A 22,012-nucleotide genomic window follows, 5' to 3' on the forward strand; every position below is an offset into this window, starting at 1 on the left:
AGCAGAGGGTAGCTGGCAGGAGTATCATCCTCAAATGTTCTCTGCACGTTTAATTCACCAACTTCCATCAATGTGAAGGAAAAGGGCTGTCATGAAGTTCCGAGCTGCCTTCAATAGAGAATGGTGCATCCCCTGACTGTAGCTTGTCAACTTCCCGGGCCTTCCTACAGTAATTATGTATTCACAAGTGCAGTCGCGAAGAACAAAGCGCGCTAGCACCACGCTAGCAAAGTACTAGCGTCACCCCAAACATAAAATATTTGTCGCCACTTTAAAACAGGTAACACCCACTCTAAAAGCAGCGCTGATTCTCCGCAAATTCCACCAACTAGAGTGATGAACCGCGATTACCTATTACTTTGTCTGCATCTTCATCAGCAAACTGGTCTAACGCGGGCGATAGGTATATGCAAAGTGCCCAACATTTCCGACGTTCTTTCCAGCCACATTATGGCACCCCTAGTTGAAAGTGAGTCCTGACAAATACCAGAAGACCTACCATCGAAAACTTGAGCTGACGAGGAACTAGATGGTAAAAGAAAGGCTTCTGAAGATGATTCCTCATCTCGATCGAAGAAGGCACGCACTGAGTCGCCAGCCTTAGACGATGTCACGAAACATGAAGACTCCGATTCCGACCCTCCTATAACCCCGACGCCAGTGACCTTTCCTGACAAACCAGCCGTTGCGGAAGAGAAGGCGGGTATCGTTGAGTTCCGAGTGGTTAACAATGACAACTCGCGAGAGCACAATATTATATTAACTGGACTGAAATGTATCTTTCAGAAACAACTTCCTAAGATGCCAAAAGATTACATTGCACGACTGGTCTATGACAAAACCCATCTTTCCATTGCGATCATGAAACATCCGCTTGAAGTCGTGGGGGGGATCACATACAGACCTTTCAACTCTCGCAAATTCGCAGAGATTGTCTTCTGCGCAGTTTCCTCGGACCAGCAGGTCAAGGGTTATGGAGCCCACATTATGTCACACCTAAAGGACTATGTCAAAGCCACTTCGCCCATCATGTATTTCTTGACGTACGCCGACAATTATGCTATTGGCTACTTTAAGAAGCAAGGCTTTACGAAAGAGATCACGTTGGAGAAGTCGATCTGGATGGGTTACATCAAAGACTACGAAGGTGGAACGATCATGCAGTGCAGCATGCTGCCGAAGATCCGATATCTAGAGGCCCCGAGGATGTTGCAGAAACAGAAAGAGGCCGTGATGGCCAAAATTCGAGCAGTCAGCAAGTCACATATCGTCCACGCTCCGCCTGCGCAATGGAAAAACGGAATTGTCGAAATTGATCCCATGTTGATCCCGGCGATCAAAGAGTCTGGATGGTCACCATCGATGGACGAGCTGTCACGACAGCCTCGCCATGGACCGAATTACAATCAGCTTCTTCACCTTTTGAACGATATGCAAAATCACACGGCAGCCTGGCCGTTTGCCCAACCAGTCAATAAGGATGAGGTGCCAGATTACTATGAGGTAATCAAAGAGCCCATGGACCTGTCGACAATGGAGGAGCGACTGCAAAATGATCTTTATCCTCGACCAGAGGACTTTGTCAAGGATGCGAAGCTGATATTCGATAATTGCCGTCGGTACAACAACGAGACGACACCATATGCGAAGAGTGCGAACAAGCTGGAGAAGTTCATGTGGCAGCAAATCAAGAACATCCCGGAGTGGTCGGTAAGTAGCAGTCCATTTTAGTTGTGTTCCGTTCACACTTACTGACCGTTTCCAGCACCTGGCAGATTAGGATTCTGCTGGATCAGTAAATACACAAGTCGCAGGGGCAGCACATGGTTCCGGCGCGACTCGTATATCGACTCGTGCATCAACTCGTGTATCGCGACCTTCCCGTAGATCAAGAACAGGGGAATAGACGGCGGAGCATTTCTACATATGATACCCAACTTGTATGAGACCAAGACATATTAAATAGTGACGAAGATATGAAATTGTCACACATGAACCAGTACCTGTACATGCCCGTGTATCAGATTGTTGGTGGCGGAAGTTTAAATTGGTTTGGCTTCGGCAATCGGATTCTTGCAGATTGGGCGGAGAAAGAGAAGAACCACTCAGCGGCGTCACCTCTGGTTTGAGTGTTGCTATAGTTATCCGTTGGGTGGGCCGTGTAGGTGACGTGGTAGTGCCGATAAACGCCAGGATAGGCTTATAGCCAGTGAAAGTCCAGGCGGAGGATCCCCCTAAGGTCGTCCTATGGCTCCAACTCTGGTGAATTCCGTTCCTGAGTCCGACGCCCCGATTCTCCTCAAAGCCCAGCCAAGCAATCCTGCCACTCCGGCTCCTTTCCAATCCTCGCTGCCACTCTACTTGCCAGTGCACCCCCATTGTCACACTTTGTAATAACACACCCTTTCCAACGACAACTCTCAGCACCCTTCATCGACCAGGCGCTCTTGGTTCGTTCACCTCAACGCACCTTGTTGCATAACACTCGCTACCTCTTTATTATCTCGAGACTCTGTCAACACCGAAGTTTGAATTCCGTCGCTCGATCGCGTCTTCCAAGCTGTACTTGGCCTCCCCTCCCCTTCACGGCCGTCTGATTGACACCATCGAAAGCAAGCCCTCAGACTGGCGACTTGCCCGACGAACAGTTGATCGTACTGCACACCTCAATCTCATTCCCTGCCTACTGGAATCGAACTGCTGGCCGTTAGGCGGCCTACAGAGGCCTAATCCGCCTGCGCACCTTGAATCCAACTGGACTTTGACATCAAGCTCAACATACAATGGCGCACGCACATGGAAGCCCCGAGCAAGAGCTCGAGCAGCGGAATAGACTGCCAACCCTGATGGAAGTGCTGGGCAGAAGGACATTAGCACCTGTCGATTTGTTTTCATTTTACATTTACATGCGAGATCAACAGCGTTCAGTCGATTACCTGGATTTTTGGTACGCCTTCTACTGGTGCGAATGAGAATACCATAGAACCTAACTGTTTCAACTAGGCTCGATGTGTCCCAACACATGTCTCTATGTCGACACTACGTCCGAGAACTACGACGATCAATGTTGGTTGACACGCCGGAGATGGAAAAGGCCACCAGTAAAAGGTCCTCACAATTACTTGAGACCTTCGACATCGGCGAGGCCGTCTCAGATCACAGGAAAAGCGGACATGAATCAAGAGTCTCAGCCTTCCTGAGGTCGGAGAATTCCAATGCGCGGAAATCTACCAGCAGAGAAGGCCACACCGATCATTCTCCGTCTCATAGCATGACATCTGGGCATTCAAGAAACTTCAGTCGTCCATCAGGAGATCGTCCCTCGCCCTCTGAACAACTACCGCAGCCTAACTTCTCTACACCTGAGGTGCGAACTGATTCAAACTCCCCTGGGCATAGTGTTGCTCGAGCGGATATCAAGGCTAGTGCGGAGAAGATCCTGTACACCTTCGTCTTACCCGGGTCAGAACGTGAGATTGTTCTCCCAGACTCTATGCTGAACAGAATCATTCGAGCTATTGAAGAGGAAGGTCGAGATGACCCAGAAGTCTTCGACGACGCCAAAGACTACGTTTTCCAGGCAATGGAAAGGGACGCATTCCCTGGCTTTCTCCAAGCCAAAGCATTGGGCAATCTGGTCCCACTTAGCGTTCTGATAAGACTCATCATAGGTTTAGCCAGTTTGATGGCTGGTTTCTGGGGTGGTTTTTACATGATCTTGAGTGATGAATCAAGACGGACGAGGTGTATTGTGAGTGTGCCCCGCCCCATTGTTTGCACAACCTCTCAGAACTGACCGTTCGAAATAGCTAATACTCCCCTTCACCATCGGAGCCTATTTCCTCATTTCTTACCAATACAAACTCGACATCCTAGCCGCATACCTCGGATTTAGTGAATACACGTGGATGAACTGGTCACGAGTGCGAGAGCCTTTCGTTCGGAGACTGCTCCTAACAAGGGCGACCATGGCATTGCTCATGTTCGCCGCCGTTGCAGTCGCATTGAGTATACTCTTTATCTTCGTGCCGGGGACGAGGTTTTAATCGATGCAAACTTTCTTCTCTTGCGTGCTCTGCATGCATTCCGTTTCACAGGCGGGCGGCGGTGGCGTCACTGAAACAAGATGTTGAACTTTGCAGTTCCCTTCCCATCATGAATAACTAGGCAGAATTTGGTGGGTGATGAGTTCAGCATTGACTCATTCGAATGCGCCGACACTACAGGAATCTCTTGTCTTTTCTGCATCCAGCGAGTGCAGGAGGAATACCTTTTGGTCTGCTTTGGTTGTGTTCAGCAAGCATTATCCTCTAGCTTTTATAGCGTCCTTCACTTCTCGATTGCCCACGGGACATCCTAGAGGCCCACCGCGAAGGAAGGAGGGACGGAGACAGAACATCACCTTTCTTACATTCTGCCGCCCACTGGGAGACTCGGGTAATAACACCATACGTGGGGCGGATGGACTTTTCTTTACCAGCAAGCCAAACGTGTTTGATCGATGCAGTCGCAGTCGCAGTGTGCGTAATGATACAAATGACGAAGAAAACATCTTCATCTGACAAGAAACTCCCTGCTTAGGTGTACCTATGATGCTATGCTGCTTCGTCTCCTTTCTCCTATTCCATGACTGACCCCTCTATCCTCGCTGATCTCGAGATAACTCGGGTTCTAGTTGACCGTAACCTCCATGCAATCTATGGAAACGGCTGAAGAATCTTGCTTCTCGTTTCAGGGTTGGCCTCTTATCATCCATCGTGTGTCTGGGATAGCTGTAGTGCTATGGAGGATTCACCAAGCGGCTGGCCACTGCTGTATCAAGTCTACTTCTTTATCGCTCCAGGGTTCGTCCACGCTTCCGTAGTAGCGTAGTGATAACGCCTTTCGCTATGCTATGCTCGCCCTGCGACGCACCCTTCAAACCCCGCCCCTGTATCCCACGATACTCATGAGACTTGAGGTCGTGTTGTTCGTATGAAACGACAATTCAGAACGGGTTTTCACTTTCCTCGGCCTCTGTTCCTCTTTGCGCCTCTTGAGCTACCGCCGACACCACCTCTCGACGCTGATCCGCTACCGCCGCCTACGGCCCCAGCTACGCCGACATCAATACCCTCGTCTAGATCCATTCGACCGTCGTCGTCGCTCAGCTCATCCTCCTCACCTTCAGCGTCCGGGTCGAGATTCCGCTTACTAGGCAATTTGCTCGCTCCGCTTCTCAAAGCACGTTGTGAAGCAGCCGCCTTTGCAGCGTCTGCGGTCTCATTCAATGGCTTCTCACTCAACACTGCCACGTCCACAGTATCCTGTCTGCGGCGGGCCTTTGTGTTGCGATCAGTGGCGGTGGTGCGGATAGCGGTTATCTGTGCTTCGAGGTCGGTGACTATAGACGTACAGCGTGACTCCCAGGTCTGTAGGATCTGAAGTAGAGCGGGGAGGGACTGCGGCCGGAGATCGCGGAGCGGTGCAACAGATGTGACGTGTACGACTGGAGGATTGGAGGTGGGTGAGAGCCGGGCAACCAGCAGGCCGGAATAGATGGACTGCGCAACTAACGATTCGAGGCTGGCAGCGTTGGGGAGCGTGAGAGAGGTGAGGAGGGAGGTGTAGGTGAGGTTATTGGTGGTGCCGTCTCCAGAGCTGGGTGCGAAAGGTGACGAAAGTGTCAGGAGAGAGAGTTGGCGAAGTTTGAGGGTTTGATTGTCATCAAGCTTAGGCAAGCCAGGTGTCGCTGTGTTTGACGGTGGAAGTTAGCATCTCGATCTGAGGTGGACCGAATCATTCACTCGGTTCATACCATGATATTCCTCGAGAGTTCCCCAGCTAAAGATCTCCAGTACGGTCAGCCATGACTGCGAGTCTGAACCACGTAGATTTTGAACAGCGGGTGTCTGAAGCAATTCGGTGAAAAGATATGTTCCCGGGGCGGAGATGGCGCGGTTGATGAGGTCACAGACAAAGCGTTGTGTAGGGTTCTTTTGAGTTGTTGCAAGATGAACAAACGGTTGAATCGCAGCCAGGGCTCTAGTCTGTGCTTGATCCATAGCTACACAGTCAATTCAGGGCGTAAATCGAGGTTGTTGTGGCATTGTCAATTACTTAACACATAGATATGAAGCGAGCCTGCCTACGGAGTTGATAGAAACTGTGGATCACCGAGCCTGGAAGCGCAGCCTTGGCAGAGCCTTGTCTAGATTTGCCCCGCGTTTCGGCTCGACACGCGGAACGCATCTTCGTGGTCAATTCGCATTTTCACGTTGCGAGGTGTTCCGGATGCAAAAGTGAAGAGCCGATGAGTCTCGTGCTGGAGCGTTGGAATGGAACGTTGCTTGTTTAGTATGTAGTTGCGAGAGAATGCTGGAACGTTCATTTCACCGCACCCATTGATCTACTACCAATTGTATCTTCAACTAGCAGGTGGCGGATTAAGAAATGATCTTCAGGCAGTCTCAGCACCAGAATCATCAGAGGCAAAACTTGAACGCAGTCACAGTTTGAGGATCGTGACAGTCTTGTGCTGGACACATTCCTCCTTCATAGTCAAGTCAGAACCCAACGGCCTCAAGTGTGACATCTAGGCTACACGCGGCCACAACGACGGATGGCTTGAGCAGAAATGGCGAGGATGGGTTACAGAATCAATCAGATACTCACTGAGAGGCTCAGTGATCTTCAGAAAATACTATCTCATAAGAATCTCTATTTACACAAGAAGAACCCAGTTTGGTCCCGGGAGGGATCGGTGGACCAAACAAGGGTTTAAGCCAATGCGACTTAAGGCCGTCCAAGTCCATGGCCGCCCCGGAGCTGATGCCCTTCCATCTTCTAGCGAAGAGCGACTCTGCTCAGAATCGTCTTGTGGATGCGAGAGCATCTCAAGTAGGTGCTTGTACGACGAGCGAGGTTGCAACGAATGGATCATAGTCGGGACACTGTTCCACAACAAACCGAAATCCAACATCGGCAGTGGCCCATTGGCACTCGTCACGTTCACATTCACCATCTCGCCATATGATCCAGAGCCCAGCTGGCAATATGGAGCATAAATAGATCGATGTAGAAATTAGCATAATCCAATTGTGGTAAAGGAGATGGAGAGGGATCCATGGTGCAATTTTATTTCAATACCAGCACACCCGCTGCTTTTACAGAGTGGTCTGACTGAATAAGCCTCGAGCTCATCGACTGCGGTGAATCATGTCAGTGAATGATGCAATCCTGGCCTTGGCAAGAGCGCTCCACCAATCCGGGGAAGCGTGACATTGGCGTTTCCAGACTGTAAGAAGGCAGGTGGCGTCAGGTGTATTTTTGGCAAGAGCGACCCGATTACCGATTACTTATCGGCGCGGACCCATCAACGCCCGGCGACTTTTTATTAGGCCTGTCGGCGCTTTAGGGAGCGGACAAGGCCAACTCCTTTTCCCTTGCCCCTAGTCTTCAAACTTCCAGGCACGACGGGTGCTCATACGAAGCACTACCCACCAACACCACAGGGGCTGTGGCTTTGAATTACCAATTCTGAGTTTCCACTCCACTCCAGTTTGGGATATCTAAGCAAAACCTCAGAACGCACCCTTCTCCGTCGGCGTCTCACCTCTCGCTTGCAACACAACTCTTTTCCCTCTTTGTTTCAGCCCGCGTCCCTTCCATTCATATGCACACTCTTTTCATATTTTGTGCGCCTTTCGCCTCTGTATCTGCACTCATTGACTTCTCTGGCTTTTTAAGACCGTCCTCCTATCCGCACCTCTCCTTTATGAGCCTGTAATATTCCCAGAACCATCGACGCGCCTTTTGAGCCGAGAAACAGTATAAGTTTAAACCATGTCCTTACTCGACGACACGGACCTCGTGTCCCCCGAAAAACCCCATTCCCCACATATGGCGACGACAACATTGAAGGTAGACGGTATGACCTGCGGTGCCTGCACCTCTGCCGTCGAGTCGGCGTTCAAAGGTGTTGAGGGTGCTGGCGCAATCTCAGTTAGCCTCATGATGGGAAGAGCAGTGGTCCATCACGATCCCACAAAACTGCCAGCTGATAAGGTTGCTGAATTGATTGAAGACCGCGGATTTGACGCCGAAGTTCTCACGACAGACATGCCGCAACCAACGAGCCCCCGACATCAACCAAGCCTAATTCCAGAAGAAGCAGGGGCCAAAGTTACATCGACTACAATTAAAGTTGAAGGCATGACATGCGGTGCATGTACTTCCGCGATCGAGGCTGGATTTAAGGACGTTGCCGGTGTTAAGAACTTCAGCATATCACTGCTAGCCGGCCGCGCTGTCGTCCAGCATGATGCAAATATAATTGACGCCGATGCACTGGCTGAGATAATTGAAGATCGAGGCTTTGACGCAACTGTGCTGGAATCGAAAATACAACACTCTGTCAAGCCGAATTTGACGATTGGAACCGACAACGAACCGACCTCGGGAACATGGACAACGACGGTTGCCATTGAAGGCATGACCTGCGGTGCTTGCACCTCTTCGGTAGAAAGAGGCTTTAAAGACGTGGAAGGCCTTGTTAAATTCAACATAAGTCTTCTTGCCGAACGCGCTGTCATTTCACACTCTCCTGCAATCCTCCCTGCCGCAAAGATCGTTGAAATTATTGAAGATTCCGGGTTTGACGCAACAGTCATTTCGTCCAACCCTGAAACCGCCCTCCATGGTTCCACCCACGCCTCTACTCAGCTGAAGATTTATGGCCTTGCTGATGGAAACGCTGCGACTGAGCTGGAGACAGCATTGAGGTCTAAGCTCGGCGTCAAGAATGCCGTCATCAGCTTATCTACTTCTCGAGCAACTATCTCCTATGATTCCACTGTAATTGGTCTCCGCGTTATAGTGGGAACCATCGAGGCAGCAGGCTATAACGCTCTGGTTGCAGACTCCGAGGACAACAACGCGCAAATTGAATCATTGGCCAAGACTAAAGAGATCCAGGAGTGGAAGCGAGCTTTCATAACCTCCTTGGCTTTTGCCATCCCGGTTCTCCTGATCAGCATGATCATACCAATGTTTCTGTCATTTATGGATTTTACGTCCTTCAAAATCATACCAGGTCTGTTCCTAGGCGATATTATCTGCTGTGCTTTAACCGTCCCTGTCCAATTTGGCATTGGAAAACGATTTTACCACTCGGCCTTCAAGAGCTTGAAGCATAAATCTCCCACTATGGATGTTTTAGTGGTGTTGGGTACTTCGACGGCCTTTGTTTTCAGCTGTTTCGCGATGATCGTCGCTGTCCTGATCCCTCCTCACAACAAACCAGGGACCATATTTGACACAAGCACAATGCTGATCACATTCATCACATTGGGTAGATGGCTTGAGAATCGAGCCAAAGGACAAACATCGAAGGCTCTATCGGCCTTAATGTCTCTCGCACCAAGCATGGCAACCATATATGATGACCCTTTATATGCAGAAAAGCTGGCTGACAACTGGGTCACTCCCACATCCCCGATTTTGGAGAAAACACCGACAAAGAACTCGTTCCAGGATCACCCCCCCGCGCCCTCTGGCACGTCGGGACCTTCAGCAGTGGAAAAAGTCATTCCCACAGAACTCCTCGAAGTAGGTGACATTGTTATCCTTCGACCCGGTGACAAAATCCCAGCCGATGGGACGGTCACTCGTGGCGAGAGTTTCGTCGACGAGAGTATGGTCACAGGCGAAGCCATCCCGATTCTAAAAAGGAAAGATAGTCTGCTTATCGCAGGAACTGTCAACGGAGCCGGCAAAATTGACTTCAAGGTGACCCGTGCTGGTAAGGATACTCAGTTGAGTCAGATTGTGAATCTTGTACAAGAAGCACAAACAAGTCGGGCACCTATCCAGCGCATGGCGGATCTTGTAGCGGGCTACTTTGTCCCTGTGATTATCGTTCTGGGGTTGCTCACCTTCGTCGGCTGGTTTATTCTAAGTCATACCTTGTCCCACCCACCCGAGATTTTCCTCAAGGCCCAGAGTGGTGGGAAATTTATGGTTTGTCTGAAGCTGTGCATCTCCGTCATCGTCTTCGCTTGCCCTTGTGCGCTGGGCCTTGCCACACCCACTGCCGTAATGGTAGGAACAGGCGTAGCATCTCAACACGGCATTTTGGTAAAAGGTGGTGCTGCCCTTGAAATCGCTACTCGAATCACTCATATTGTTTTTGACAAGACGGGCACTCTGACTTTTGGCAAACTCAAAGTTGCCGACACAAGATTAGAATCCAAGTGGAATTCAAACGAGGAGCAAAGGAGTCTCTGGTGGACACTAGTTGGACTTGCCGAAGCAGGTTCCGAGCATCCAATTGCCAGATCCATTCTTGTTGCGGCAAAATCATACTTGAAGCTTGATGATGATGCAGCACTTCCTGGTCATGTTGGGACTTTCGGAGTGAGCGTTGGCCAGGGTATTTCTGCTGTTGTCGAGTTGGAAGCATCGGGCACTAAAAGTACTCGATACAAGGTCCACGTCGGAAATGCAGCATTCCTCCATGCCAAGCATATTGAAATACCATCGGATGTCGAGCAGGCAGTCAACTCTGCCTTATCTCCGATCACTAGGATGAAGTCGAAAACTGGTATAACGACTATCTACACCGCGATCAACAACGAATATGCTGGTATACTCGACCTCTCCGACACCTTAAAACCTACTGCCCCTGCAGCGATTACAGCACTGCATAGGATGGGAATCAGTACCTCTCTCATTACTGGTGACACGTACAACACTGCTTTAAGCATCGGCACACTCGTTGGAATACCGAAAGATTCCATCCACGCCGCAGTCTCACCAGGTGACAAACAGAATATTGTGGCCGAGCTACAGGCTCAAGGCGAGGTTGTTGCCATGGTCGGTGATGGTATCAATGACTCGCCCGCCCTTGCTACTGCTGACATCGGTATGGGTCTGGTGTCTGGCTCAGACATTGCGGTTGAGGCGGCCGATATTGTCATTATGCGGTCTGACGATCTTCTCAACATACCCACCGCTCTTCACCTCTGCCGCGTCTTCTTCCGTCGCATCAAAATGAATCTTATCTGGGCTTGCGCCTACAATGTCATCGGACTACCATTCGCAATGGGCATCTTCCTCCCTCTCGGCTATCACATGCCTCCGTTGATGAGTGCAACAGCAATGATGTTCAGCAGTATTTCCGTAACCTTGTCAAGCCTTGCACTGAAGTGGGCCGGAAGACCTAAGTGGTTAACGGTGGAGGCAATGGAAATGGAGAGCAGTGACATCGCCGTACCCGTTCGCGGAAACAGAAGGAGACTTGGCGTTATTGCTAAAACTAGAGCAACGATCCTAGGGTTGTGGGACACTACAGCTACGCTCAGGGATGGAAAAGGCTGGCGCAGTCGAAAGGGCCAGGAAGCTAATAGAGGCAGCTATGTCCCGCTACACAACGTCGACGAAGCTGTATAGACAGGGCGGTTACATCTTCACTTTGTTTGTCTATTAGTTTGGAGGGATTTTGATCCCTGCGCAGGTTTGATTTGGGGAAGCATCGCTTCCCGAGCGTCTTTGCATGCTTCGGACCAAGCACTGTTGGGTATATATCCTGGATACAACAACAGAGTTGGACCAGAGTATGATATTATTTAGGGGGAAAGCCAATGCAAGTTATGCAACCCCTCAGACATCCAGCAAGCAAGAATCAGGCAGACGGCGAAGACGTAATTTAAGTGACGCACTCTTAAATATGCCCCAATACTATGATATCTACTTTTCACCGTCTTTGTTCTTCGGATCTGCCGGATCTTGAAGTGCTCCCTTCTCCGCGACTCAGCACTCCCTACACCGTACAGCTCAAAGCCAAATTGTCGACAAGCCCCTTTCCCCCAGCTCTTTGCACTTCTTGGACAAGACACTATATCTTCCAGCGCCATCAGCTTACTCGGCCATGATCTTCTGATCTTGAATCGCCTTCTCAAAGCGTCCAGTCCAAAATCCCAGCTTGCATACACAAATTGGCGTGCCGCTGAGGAATAGCGGCCCGCGGGCCTCGGCCCACTGTTGAAGCTTCACGCTCGCAGGCTCAGTCTGTCGGTCTTCTCTTCCATTGTCGCACTCGCATTTCTGGCATGACAGGACCGCCGATGTTACCTCGAGGGCTGTGGTGAGCGCATGCTGAATGAGCGGATTGGGGGCTATGGGTGCGCGTGAAGCCGAGGCTCCTCCAACCATCGGATTCGCTTCGGCGATCTCGAGTAGTTGCAACCCGCACACAAAGGCGTCTCTCTCGGCTCTGGAGGCACACGCGGACACGGTTGCTGGCTGATGGTAGTTGGCCCTTTGAGGCACTGGTCCCAGGTAGTGGTACATCTTCAGGAAGTAATAGAGCACCGTTCCATCTTGAATGAGAGTTTTGATGCGCTCCAGTGATGCCGACATGGAATCGTCTCCTGCGCGATATGCTAGCAATAAGTGTCTTGCAGCTGTGGCGTTGCTGGGGGTGTTTGTTGGGGAGGTCAACTCGTTGATCTTGTCTAGCTCACGCTTCCACGCATCAAGTGTCTCCACGAACAGTACTATCTGCGAAGCACTACTGGGGTGTCCCTCCGTCTCGGACTGGGAAGCACCGCTCAAAACCCATATTGCCTGCAACTTGGCGCATAAGCCGAGTAGGATATCTTCCACGAGGATTTGCGAGGGTTTCCCATTCAAAGATTCCGCGCTGTGTGCCATCTCGCACATCTGAATGTCAGATCGTCCGGGCGGCTCCTCTAGTTGTCGCCTGGCGAAAATATCGAGGCCGTAGGTGTTCCACAGCGCAAAGGTACTAGGCAGATGTACGCTTATTTCCTGGTGGTGAAGGATAGGTGGTCTTCTGTGAACAAGAGCGAAATACGCGTCGAATTGGTAGGTCAAGAGAAGAAGCCGTTTGAATCTCTCGCGCATGCTAAGCCGATAGGGAGCGTACGTACCGCCGAAGTAAGTGTCGAAATGCTCGACAAAGATTTCACCATTGAAGGCCCCAAGCTCTCTGAGAGTGGCTATCAGCGCGTTTCGAAGGTGCTGGGCTCTGGATATGGCAAGCTCATCGGTGCGGTAGAGCGAGAAGACCAGAGTTAAGAGGGTGGCCTGAAAAATTTCAATTGGCCAGGCCTCTCCTTTGAAGTTCGAGTCGGCATCGATCTATGTGGAAGTAAACGGACGATGTTTTTGAGGTGGATTGGTATGGTGATTGATACGTACCAAATTGTATAGTAGGCGTTGTAACAGTAAATCATGGACCCTGAGCGCATAAAATTTGTCGTCCGAAGATTGATTACTTTGGAACCATGCTCCCATGGCACATGCTGATGCAGCAAGAGGTAGGGACGCGGTTACCAAGTCGAATGTTGGGCCGTGGAGGACGGGCCACCGCAAGTGAGAGCTTTTGAGATATGTCACATGGTACATCGTGAGAGATTCCTGCAGGTCGTCGGATTCCTGTACGGCCCCTTCCAATGATGATTGCTCGACGATCAGAAGCTCATATATTGCTTCAATCCCAGTAGTCGAGGGCTGGAACTCGCTTTCTGGCGCCGACATGGACGGCACAATTGTGAGATTCAGGAAGAGTTCAACCGGCGTTGGAAGGGGTTCCGCGGCTGCATGTATTCCTTCTGCAACTGGGAAATCGTTCTCAGGCATCGAGTTCGAGTGTTCATGCTGTGTTGATGCATCATTAGTCTCATCGTCGGGGGCAGGAGCATTGACACCAATATCCCCTCTACTGGTGTTTGTGGGTGCTTCTTTTGATCCACGAAGGCTACTCTGGAACGTGCAATTGATGCCTCGTCGTGCACAAAGCAGGCACTGAATACCCCCCGAGCATTTCGTCTTGTTAGCGCGACATGCATCGCAGGATATGGCGACCCGTGTATGGCTCGCTGTATGTAAACTTGAGTGGCGACGAAGGAGGTCTCTTGCAACAAGCGTGAGCTGACTATTTCCAGTGCCATGCCTGCACGCGCGGTAGAAAGGCTAGTCTTACTTGCGACTGAACTGTCGTCGGCATACATTGCATGTATGCTCTGGCTTGTCGTGGGTGGCTTGATGTCTCGTTAAGTGTTCCTTGCGAGCGAAGGATTTACCACAGTGGCAGGCATGCCTGGTCGACCCCGTGCCTAGCGAGATTCGTCAGATCGTCGGTGCACCAGCTTCGAGGTTTGACTTCTGCTCTCAGAGATTGTCGGGTCTCCTGCTGATGCTTCGCAACAAAGAGTCTCACGTACCGGATTCCATGGTCAGGGGCATAGCTACTGACGAATGGTGCAGAGTCGATGTCGGTGGAATGTGGGATGTGGGATGTGTTACAGCCTTTCGTCATTTCAAATACTTGGTTAGCGTCGGCATTTTGGTGGGGTGAAGACCCTGAGGCTCCCTGGGTGGCTGCCACCCAGGGGCGCGCCCCACAGTCGCTGACTTAATGAGCGAAAGTGGATCCTTCAAGCCTTACGTAGGCCCGGTGGGATGCCATCCTTTGTGCACAGAGACGACCTCAGAATCCTTGATTGCTGAGATATTAAATCGAGAAACTTTGACTAGATTACTCAAGCTCCACTACCATTATGCATCCCATCGGTACGCTGGCCCCTATTCGTTCCTCACCCAAAGACGGGACAAGCATGATACCATATTGTGTCTTCTACGACTAGTAGTCTTGTCACAAGAACATCAATTCACCTATATAAACAGCCCTCAGCTCCGGTTGTCCTAAGTCTCTAGACACTTGAACCACCTACGAACATACCCTTCCGGCTTGCTGTTGTATGACTCTGCTCATCAAGTCTGCGAATTGAAGCAGTCTTCCTTCGGGCAGACGTAACAACGCGCTTGCAATTGTACTGGTCCATCAACATGTCAGCTATCAAGAACGTTACTCTCGTCGGTGGATCTGGCCGCTTGGGATCTTTTATTCTGGATAAGCTTCTCGCCTCTAACATATTCAATGTTCAAGTCCTCAAGCGGGTAGACTCACCATCCACTCACGCTGCAGGTGTCAAAGTGGTGGAGGCAGACTTCACCGATCTTGAGTCCTTAACGACAGCATTCCAAGGCCAGGATGCTGTGGTTTCGGTTGTCTCCGATGCAGGTGCCCTCAGCCAGAAGCTCATGATCGATGCCGCCATCGTCGCCGGCGTCAAACGATTCCTACCATCCAACTTCGGCTCAAACCTGGCAAACCCCAACACCCGAAGACTCCCAATATTCACTATGAAAGTAGCTGTCGAGGATTATCTCATTGAAAAATCAAAGATTACTGATCTGACATACACGTTCGTCAACAATGGAGGTTTTACGGACTTTTGCATTGAGAACAAGATCATCATGGACTTTTCCAACTACACGCCTAAGCTGTTCAACGGCGGGGGTTACCAATTTAGCTCGACTAGTATGCCAACCGTCGGGGACGCCGTCGTCGGTGTCCTGAAACACCCGATCGAGACGCAGAACCGACCAGTCTACGTTTCTGAGCTCGTGCTGTCACAAAATCAGCTCCTCTCCGTGGCGCGACAGATTGCGCCAAGCAAGCCATGGGCTCCTGTAAGCGTGGATTTGGACGCGCTGGTAAAGAGTGCAATGGAACGGCTTGCACGAGGGCAACATGATCTGCCAACTGTTCTACCTATCCTGCTCAAATCGGCCATGGACCCCGAGTTTGGAGCAAAATTTACGGAGAACGATAACGGCCTACTGGGCATCCAGAGCAAGACGGAGGAGTACTTGATTGAGCTCATCACTCCATTGCTCAATTAGACAATGGAAGGATTCTGCAGAGCTTGGTGGAACACATAGTACTTGAAAAATGGCCATTATAGACCAATGCACGACTTAGCAGAGGTAGAATTAGCAATAAGACGTAGCATTTATATTCTAGGTGTCGAGTTGCCGGTATTTCCAACGTCGAACCCTTAAGATTAAGAGCTTCGATTTAAGATGTTCAGTGAGGATTAGTACCGAATGTCAACGTCTGCAAGTCTTTTCCTAGATCGGGTCACCAGCATGGTCGGATTTCCAGTGTCTCAGGGACTCTGATACACATAATTAACCTGTTGTTGCGCTCTTACCAAGGCGTCCCTTAGCTGCCCCTCGCTCTGTTCTGCACCCTGTGGGTCCTCTTTCACTCTTTGCTGGACTGCTCTATACCCGTACGGGAATTCCCGTCCACTAGGAACCATCATGCCGCTCTTAACTGCTGGGCGCTCTTCGATTCGTTCCCACCACCCGTAGATGTGCGGAAACTTCTCAAGGTCTATACCAGTCGCAGGAGACGAGTTGATGAATGGCCATACAGCGATATCAACGATGCTATAACTCCCACGCCCAGGGCCCGCGATATAATCGCGGTTGGCGAGGCGGGCTTCAAGCACGCCATATAGCCTTTCGGTTTCACCAAAGAATCTTTGCGTCGGAAAGGCATGGCGCTCAGGGCAGAATCTGTAGTAGAAGTTGGCCTGCGCTTGCATTGGGCCTATGAAGACATAGTCGTAGTTATCGTCAGTCAAAGGTTTTTCAGACACATTTGTAGGACGGTGATATGCTGAATGTAGTGCACGCCAGAAAGACCAAAAGCAAAAAGGTCCGTGACTGACCTAGACCAGCATGCTGCCACGCCATCCATTGTTCTGCAGTGCAGATGTCCAGCGGATCTTCAAACGAGAATTTATGGTCCGTGTCGTAGTGGTGGGCCAGGTAATTGAGAATGGCCAGGGTTTCCATAACAGCATACCCGCCTTTGTCGTGATCGATGATGACAGGAATGCGGCCATTCGGGCCCACCTTGATAAACCACGGCTCCTTCTGATCGTTATATTTCACTATGTCGAGGTTTTGGTACGTGTACTTCTTGCCATAAGCTTCCTTGAGCTCCTCAAGCAAAATTGAGATCTTGAAACCTGGAAAATGAGTGAGCAGAAATTGATGAGTGAGGGTTATTGGAAATGTGTAAGACCATTGGGAGTGCCTGCCGTAAGCAATTCTATGCCTTTGTTGCCAATCAGGCCGGAAGGCCGCTGGGGTGTGGCCATGGAGCAATCGTTATTTTGTGGATGGGTTGACGAGTCCTTGTGGAGCAAAGATAACAGGACACTAATACGGACGCAATAGGACTTGGTCTGTGAAGTAGTAGAAGTTCCAAGATCTGGCTGGAGTACTCCCAAAGGTCAATGTCTGGAAACATCATTATATACGGCTACGATGGGACCATAAAGCCACAGCAGATATTAAAACTTCGTTGCTGCCGCGGAGATCAAGCCTGGTGAAATTACGATCCACGGACCTCCGAAGGGTCCTTACAAATGCGAGTACGCTTGAAATTTTCCAATGAGAATCAAATGAACTGCCTCCAAGTACTTGAACAGATGAACACTAGCTAATGTATCGTCTTTTATTAACCTACTGTACTATGTAGCGGAACCCACTATTTTTTGCTGTTGCAGTTTTTGGGAGCTTGGGAGAAGCATTAGCCTTCCACAGGCTGAATGAGTATGAGGGATTCGAACCATAACACAAAACACTAAGCGACCGAAAGACACGAGAAGCTCTCGGCGCTGAAGCTCCATATATAATGGCAGCTTTAGGCGACTAGACTGGTTGGCAGCGGCCGCGGGACGGGATTCAAGTCGTACAATTTATGTCATGCAGCCCAGGCTTGTGAATGGTCACTAACCTTTACGCAGCAACCGATGTCTCTCTGAGTGTCTCTGTGGGATTTTCCATATGAGATGTATGCTCAATGCCAGATGAGTTGGAGAAGCCATTTTCATGTGAAGTGCCGTGGTCGAGCTGGGAGACAGATCGCGAAGTGATGGTTCGAGTTGTGCGAAACTCGCCCCCTCCTCCCGAGCGGCGAGAATGCGCGTGTGAGTAGCTGCCGCTGCGGCTCAACATGCCTTCCCTCAGCCTCTCGAGCTCCCGACATTTATCGTCGTACCTGGAGATGTAGGTATCACGCTCTCGGTCAGCAGATTCGCGCGCACTAACGGCACGCTCACGCTGTTCTTGAGCTTCGTGAACAAGAGCCCTTAGGTTCTCGATCTCTTGCTCCATATCTTCCGAGTCGTCGTGGAACGATGTCATTGTCTCCGTGATCTGGCTGTACTCGCTGCGCAGCTGTTCAAGCTCAGAGCTGAGCTTGGTGCGCGAGTCAACGACGTCTCGCTTCTGGTGCTCAAGGGCAGTGATGCGCTCACGGAGCTGGTCGATCTCGGTGAGGTGACGGTTGCCCTTGTTGAATGCGTCGTCACGCTCGCGTTGAGCGTGGACGATCTTTTCTTTCATAGTGGTAATCTCAACCTGAAGCTCGGAAATTTTCTCCTCAGCGTTGCTCAAACTCTCACGGGCCAGGACAGACTGCTGCTTCTGCTCATCTAGGCGCTTGGCAATAGTGCTCATCTCATCAGTAAGCTCATCGCGTTGGCGGGTGATACTGTGCAAAGACTCGCGGGTGCGCTCCAATGTTTGAAGATACTTGTCACGCGAGACCTCGGAGGTCTTCAAGTTCTCCTGAAGTGTGATGATTTCACGCCTTGTTGCCTCATGATCTCGAGAGACATCAGCGAATCGAGTGGCCAAGTCGTCATAATCGAGCTTTTGAGCCTTGGATTGGCGGCGCAGAGTCTCAATAGTTCGTAGATGGTCATCTCGCTCGACCTCGATGACACCCAGAGTTTCCTTTACTCTGGCAGACTCGCGTGCAGCTTTTTCGAATTTCTCTATAGCCTCGATAGCATCTCGTGAGTCTTCAGAACTCTTCTGCTTGGCTCGCTTAACCTCTTCCTTCAACCGGACAATGGTCTGAAGGGAGGTTTCGCGTTCAGCTTCGACGATCTTGAGCCGGCCAGTCAGTGACAGAACATCTTTCTGGCTGATTTCGTGGCTGGTTGTAATTTCGTTGAGTTTAGAAGCCAGTTCGGAGCGTTCCCTACAGGCTTTGTTCAAGTCTCGGTGGTATTTCTCCGACGCCTGGGTGATGGCGTCACGGTCACTCTCAGTTTGCTTGAGTCTAGCTCGAAGATGCTCGAGCTCACGCTCATTCTGACTATCTTTGCGGAATCCCGAGTCTCGAACCTCTCGGAGTTCCGTGCGGATCCTCTCAATATCCTTATCACGCTCCTGGACGTGTGCCTTTTCAGCAGTCACACTTCTATGGGCAGCAGCAAGGTCTGTTAAAAGCTTCTCGACTTTCCTTTTCCAATCAACCACATCGGTGCTAGAGCGTGACCTTTCATCCTCACGTGCCCGGAGCTCGGCGGTCAGCTCTGTAGTCTGGTTCACCATCTCTTCGTGCCTCTGGAGAAGCAGCTCGCGTTCATGCTTCATGTTCTCCCAAACGGCTTTGAGTGAAGAAGCTTCCTTAGATGCGTTAGAAATGACATCCATCAAGATCAAGAACTTGCTTTCGGCTTGTGCAGTGAGCTCGGCTGAATGCTTGGCATAAGATTTTGATTCTAAACGTGATGCTGAGCTTTTTAAGAGAGAACTTTGCCGCCGGTAGGAACGAAGAGATGCAGAGCGAGTAAGACCGGAGCTGCGATGAGCTTCAACAGTCCCTGCATCTGACACAAGATCATCATCTAAATCCGTGTTATTGAGCCGGATAACCGCCATCTTATTTGGAAAGATGTCGCTGTGGTGATTATGATGATCTTGATGGCCGAGTGTCTCCATTTTCGTGGCTGTCTATATATGGTCAACTGGGTATCCAGGGCCGCAATTGGAATTGAGAACACTATTGAAGCAAAGGTTTGGGGTGACAGTGGGAAGGTAACTGTAAGCTCAAGGTTGGGGGAAATGAGAGCATCCAGGCGAGTGTCTCTTCATGATATCGAGTTGACCCATCTAAGAAATTCTGCTTTGCCAGCCATTATCCCTAGCTGTCGCTGTGCTCAATCTTAGTGCTAGTATGCCTCGGAGACCCCGCTCTCATATCATTATTGAGGTAGATAGTGTCCAATTAACTCTAGCACGGACGAAGGGGCCCATGTGCAGAGGACATTACGTCTTGCAGCTTAGCTAGGTTTGAAGATCGTCCAGTCATTGTGCCAGTTGATGCTGCCAATCCATCGACTAAGAGTATTCCGGTAGAATAGGTCCGGATGAAGCTGGTCAGTTCGAACTTAGTACCTCTTTCACATGTTGAATCCAGGGAGCTAAGGAGAAGGTAAGATCAGCCAGATTCTCCATATTAACAAATCAGCCCTCCTGCTCCCGGTCACGAGAATTTTTGGACAAAAAGGTGGAGACACCATTGTCATCACTGCAGACATTCTTGCGTGGTGTCAAGAAGATGGGTCCAATGTCCTCGGACCAGAAACATCCCTGAGTGAGCCAGAGGGTTGCGCCATCTCTCTTTGCCGGTAGTCGTCGGGGTAGCCGTTTTATGACTCCTGACCAATTGCGGGTGCGGTTTTCACCCTCCGCTTCTTGATGCCCAAGAAAGATGCCCGCCGAAAAGATGGTTGATCCACCTCATTGGAAAGCAAATGAGATGGTTTGAAGTCACAGAAGCCCGCGGGATGCAGAATACACAGGACTTCAGATTCGAGCTGAGGTTGGGTAGGCTGCTCCATCCCATTGCAGATGGCACCAATAGTCGAAAAACTCTCCAGTCCATGTTGTACGTGAAACGATTCCCTCTTGCATGAGATCGTTGCCAAATGAGCCCTTTTCTCGGCGCAATGACAGTCAAAATCTGTCCGAACCATCAGCAGTGGTCTCTATCATTCTCACACAGCTTTCTAAAGATGATGCAGGATGCAGTCATATCTTTCGTTTTCAGCTTGTGGATCATATCAACTATCGGCAGTCACAGATCAGGCACCGGATATGTCAGAAGCTTGAGAGTTGGGATTTTTTGTCCTGACTCTGTGCACGATTGCACGCAATGACAGTGCCGTAAACGGGCCGGCAAGTCAAGGGATCGACCCCTGCTTGATCTGGCATTGATTTCGTCAAAAGGACATGTCAGAGTAGGGAATCCTTAAGCTAGCACCATCTTCGTGCCTCAGTGGGCTGGCTGGGGGAGACTGCTGACGATGGCTACTCTGGCTCGATCGGTGCTGTGCATGCAAGTGATTGTGGGGTTCAATTTAGGTTTGTTGACTCAAGCTGTTTGGCGCACAAAACGCCACATCCGCACACCATCTTTCGGCTCGAGTCGGACAATCGTCCCTTATTTCCATGACCGACACAAAGTACAGATCATCAAGTATCTAGCGACGTAGATCCATCGATAATCATTTTTGCTGCCTCCATCTGGACACATGGATATTGTGTTTCCTCGAAATACTTACCATTATCACCTCCTAATCGAGGATACATACCCGTTGCAGAACATGCACCCCCAGCCCCCGATTAAGCGTCAGGGTCGGACAGCGCCATTAATTTTGGCTGCATGTGACAAGTACTAGATATGCAGGTTGACTGCTGTTTGACTCAAAAGATGTCGGGGGACCGGGTCGTTACGGACGCTCCTATTTCCACACTGCTCCTATTTTACCACACTAACTGCCGAAACGTGCACTAGGGGCCTCCAGCACTGCCACCCTCATCAAGTTAGTAGCAAGACATAACACTCCTTTCAGAAACTCCTTGGACGATGTGTACCTGAGCCGGCTGAGTTGAGGATTATCCAGTTGAAGGCATCGAAATGTCCAATTCGACATGTTTAATTTTACGAAACTCCCAGAACTCGCCATGATGGGTTCCCATGCTGGCGAAAAGGTCGGAGAATTTCATTCCGCAGCTCTATCACGTCACAATGAGTCGTCATGATCGAAGCATGCAACTGCATGGTTCGGTCGCTCATGCGGCTTCCCCGCCTCTGCCCACGCTTCTTGCATGATGATTGTTCCGAAGCAAGAACCCTGTCACACCCCTTTCGTCTGTTGGCTTCCTCTTTCAGCTAAGCGAGCAGGGGCCATTAGCAGTTATGCAGATCAGCCCCAGGTCCACAAGACACTTTCTCAACTGAACGGCTAACAACATATCCACATCACTAGCGATGAAGTGGACG

The 22,012-nt window shown here is 50.3% G+C and overlaps 8 protein-coding genes across 8 annotated transcripts; 4 read left to right on the plus strand and 4 right to left on the minus strand.

Moving 5' to 3' along the window:
• Positions 1-450: 450 nt before the first annotated feature.
• On the plus strand, positions 451-1,799 carry A1O9_07047 (histone acetyltransferase; the record flags this gene model as incomplete). Its single annotated transcript, XM_013403993.1, has 3 exons — positions 451-469; positions 530-1,710; positions 1,776-1,799. 3 exons carry the CDS (start codon positions 451-453, stop codon positions 1,797-1,799), a joined length of 1,224 nt encoding a protein of 407 aa, XP_013259447.1.
• Positions 1,800-2,783: 984 nt separating this feature from the next.
• Positions 2,784-4,046, plus strand: A1O9_07048 (uncharacterized protein; the record flags this gene model as incomplete). The annotated part of the gene is made up of 3 exons (XM_013403994.1): positions 2,784-2,947; positions 3,004-3,751; positions 3,810-4,046. 3 exons carry the CDS (start codon positions 2,784-2,786, stop codon positions 4,044-4,046), a joined length of 1,149 nt encoding a protein of 382 aa, XP_013259448.1.
• A 954-nt stretch (positions 4,047-5,000) lies between these two features.
• A1O9_07049 (uncharacterized protein) lies at positions 5,001-6,044 on the minus strand (the record flags this gene model as incomplete). The annotated part of the gene is made up of 2 exons (XM_013403995.1): positions 5,001-5,731; positions 5,798-6,044. 2 exons carry the CDS (start codon positions 6,042-6,044, stop codon positions 5,001-5,003), a joined length of 978 nt encoding a protein of 325 aa, XP_013259449.1.
• A 1,780-nt stretch (positions 6,045-7,824) lies between these two features.
• On the plus strand, positions 7,825-11,430 carry A1O9_07050 (Cu2+-exporting ATPase; the record flags this gene model as incomplete). The annotated part of the gene is made up of 1 exon (XM_013403996.1): positions 7,825-11,430. The coding sequence occupies one exon, from the start codon at positions 7,825-7,827 to the stop codon at positions 11,428-11,430; it is 3,606 nt and encodes a 1,201-aa protein (XP_013259450.1).
• Positions 11,431-11,898: 468 nt separating this feature from the next.
• On the minus strand, positions 11,899-13,644 carry A1O9_07051 (uncharacterized protein; the record flags this gene model as incomplete). Its single annotated transcript, XM_013403997.1, has 2 exons — positions 11,899-13,143; positions 13,204-13,644. 2 exons carry the CDS (start codon positions 13,642-13,644, stop codon positions 11,899-11,901), a joined length of 1,686 nt encoding a protein of 561 aa, XP_013259451.1.
• Positions 13,645-14,853: 1,209 nt separating this feature from the next.
• On the plus strand, positions 14,854-15,753 carry A1O9_07052 (uncharacterized protein; the record flags this gene model as incomplete). The annotated part of the gene is made up of 1 exon (XM_013403998.1): positions 14,854-15,753. One exon carries the CDS (start codon positions 14,854-14,856, stop codon positions 15,751-15,753), a length of 900 nt encoding a protein of 299 aa, XP_013259452.1.
• Positions 15,754-16,019: 266 nt separating this feature from the next.
• On the minus strand, positions 16,020-17,024 carry A1O9_07053 (uncharacterized protein; the record flags this gene model as incomplete). The annotated part of the gene is made up of 3 exons (XM_013403999.1): positions 16,020-16,468; positions 16,590-16,892; positions 16,949-17,024. 3 exons carry the CDS (start codon positions 17,022-17,024, stop codon positions 16,020-16,022), a joined length of 828 nt encoding a protein of 275 aa, XP_013259453.1.
• Positions 17,025-17,667: 643 nt separating this feature from the next.
• A1O9_07054 (uncharacterized protein) lies at positions 17,668-19,665 on the minus strand (the record flags this gene model as incomplete). The annotated part of the gene is made up of 1 exon (XM_013404000.1): positions 17,668-19,665. One exon carries the CDS (start codon positions 19,663-19,665, stop codon positions 17,668-17,670), a length of 1,998 nt encoding a protein of 665 aa, XP_013259454.1.
• Positions 19,666-22,012: the final 2,347 nt, after the last annotated feature.

Source organism: Exophiala aquamarina (genome assembly GCF_000709125.1).
Source record: "Exophiala aquamarina CBS 119918 chromosome Unknown aczIA-supercont1.5, whole genome shotgun sequence".
Lineage (NCBI taxonomy): Eukaryota > Fungi > Ascomycota > Eurotiomycetes > Chaetothyriales > Herpotrichiellaceae > Exophiala > Exophiala aquamarina.